The sequence below is a fragment of the Arachis duranensis genome, chromosome 7, assembly GCF_000817695.3.
Source record: "Arachis duranensis cultivar V14167 chromosome 7, aradu.V14167.gnm2.J7QH, whole genome shotgun sequence".
Classification (NCBI taxonomy): Eukaryota; Viridiplantae; Streptophyta; class Magnoliopsida; order Fabales; family Fabaceae; genus Arachis; species Arachis duranensis.
In genome coordinates, this window is record NC_029778.3 from 54,293,562 (window position 1) to 54,295,840 (window position 2,279).

A 2,279-nucleotide genomic window follows, 5' to 3' on the forward strand; every position below is an offset into this window, starting at 1 on the left:
ATAATTTTTTTTTGTAGTGGTTGCTTTTTATTTTTCTGCATGCACATACATAATACCGAATTGAAACATTTATACGTACGACCAATAATAGTATATTATTATAATGATACTCCAATAAAAATTTTATAATTATTTTTATGTAAATTTTTTTTTTAATCTTTAAATGATAAATTATAGAATTAAATTTTAAAATTTTATAAAAATATTATTTTTATTTAAAATATGACCAAATAAATAAATCACACCTTTGTTAACCTCTCATTTGAGTTGCTCCCTGTTATCATTGTTACGCACAGGAATTATAGCGAGTATCGTCACGTACATCACATGACATTAATATATATGAAGCAAACTATTAATTTACAAGGATGAAGCATACGTTATATTGCTGACCCAATAGTTTAATTAATAAAGAGAGGTGGTTCTAATTAACTGATACATACAAGAAGAAAGTAGAAAGAAAAGGAAGAAATATAATTAAGTGAGAAGCTGAACAGGGTAGCTATGAATGCAATCTTCCCATGGATTATTGGGAGAAGGCTTAACATTTTTCAAAGCAACCCAAACAGCACTGTTACACTTGAACCCACTCCCGAAAGCTATCTGCCACACTCTGTGGCCCTTCCTCACTCTCCCCTTCGCCTCCGTGTACGCCAACTCGTACCATATCGAACTCGATGATGTGTTCCCGAACCTATGAAGCGTCATTCTAGAAGCTTCCACGTGCTCCGCCCTCAGCTGCAGATTCTTCTCCAGCTCGTCGATCACCGCCCTCCCCCCCGCATGGATACAGAAATGGCTGAAAGCCAGCTTGAAATCCGGGATGTAAGGCTTCACCTTCGTATTCAACATCTTCTTCGCAACCAGCGTAACGAAGAACAGAAGCTGCTCACTTATGGGAAGCACCAATGGACCCAGCGTGGTTATGTTAGTCTTGAGAGCCTCACCAGCAATGATCATCAGATCTTTGGAAAGCGTAACCCCTGTTTTGCCTTCATCGTCCTCTTCCTGAAACACGCATTTGTAGGCCTTGTCATCTGAACCTTTGTGCGTTCTCACTACATGAAGAAGTTTGTACTTTGAACGCCGCCTATCGGAGCTTTTGTTGGAGAGAAGCACCGCAGAAGCGCCCATCCGGAACAAGCAATTAGGGATGAGCATTGATTTCTTGTTCCCCAAGTACCAATTCTGCGTGATGTTCTCTGTGCTCACCACCACGGCGTAGGTGTTTCTATGAACTTGAAGCAAGTCTTTGGCGATATCGATGGCTATCACTCCTGCACTGCAACCCATCCCGGAAATATTGTAGGTCCTTGTGTTCTCCCTGAGCTTGTACTTGTTGACGATCATGGCGGAAAGAGAAGGTGTAGGGTTGAACAAGCTGCAATTCACGATGAGGATTCCAATTTGTTTCGGCTTGATGCCGGTGTTGGCAAAGAGATTGTCGAGCGCACCAAACATGACCTGTTGGGCTTCTTGTCTTGCGGCGGCCATGGAGGGGTTTGGAGGGATGGCATGCATAGCTTCGGGGAAGTAGGTTTCTTCCCCAAGACCAGAGCGCTGCAAGATTTTGCGCTGGAATTCAAGCGCACAGTCGTCAAATTCCCCCGTGAGTCTGGAATGTTCCATGAAGCGGTTGTAGTCGACGCGGAGGTAGTCCGGTGGGCGGAAGCAGGACGAATCGAGGAGGTAGATGGACCTGGGGCGGGTGATGATGTAGAGAGTGGCGCCGATGATGAGGACGGCGAGGACGATGATGAGATTGAGGTGGTGGAGGTGGAGGGGGGAGATCGTGAAATCTGCGTCGTCACTCATCATGATGCAATCAATTAAGTTAATAAGATGGAATATTAATGGTGGTAGACAATAATATATATGGGAGCAAAGATGCAAGGAAGTTAAAAGTGGTTGGGTGGCTGCAACTGCAACAACTACCCAATATATATAGTTTGGGACGGTACATGTATATATATGGCCAATTGGCCAGAGAGAAGTAGGAAGGGAGGTTGAAGCAGCAATGCAAATCAAGCGGAGGCTGCCACGGCTTCACATTTAGTAAAATCAGTAATATTTAATGCTTAGAAGTTAGATCGATATAACAATTAGTTTAGTAACTATTTTCAGATGCTTTATTGTTAGTCCACAATAATAATAATAATTATTATTATTATTATTATTATTATTATTATTATTATTATTTAATTTCGTTCTCAACGAGGAAAATGATACCTTCATTAGAAAGATAATTTTGATTAACATGTGTCTTAATAAAAATATAT

General features: G+C 41.1%; 1 protein-coding gene across 1 annotated transcript; it reads right to left on the reverse strand.

Annotated features, from left to right (window-relative positions):
- Positions 1-453: 453 nt before the first annotated feature.
- LOC107459080 (3-ketoacyl-CoA synthase 4-like) lies at positions 454-1,848 on the reverse strand. The gene has a single exon (XM_016077293.3). It carries the CDS (start codon positions 1,816-1,818, stop codon positions 478-480), a length of 1,341 nt encoding a protein of 446 aa, XP_015932779.1. The 5' UTR covers positions 1,819-1,848; the 3' UTR covers positions 454-477.
- Positions 1,849-2,279: the final 431 nt, after the last annotated feature.

What these genes read in the sequence shown, in the direction of transcription:
- LOC107459080 (XM_016077293.3), bottom strand. Translation starts at nt 1,818, where the DNA reads ATGATGAGTGACGACGCAGATTTCACGATCTCCCCCCTCCACCTCCAC.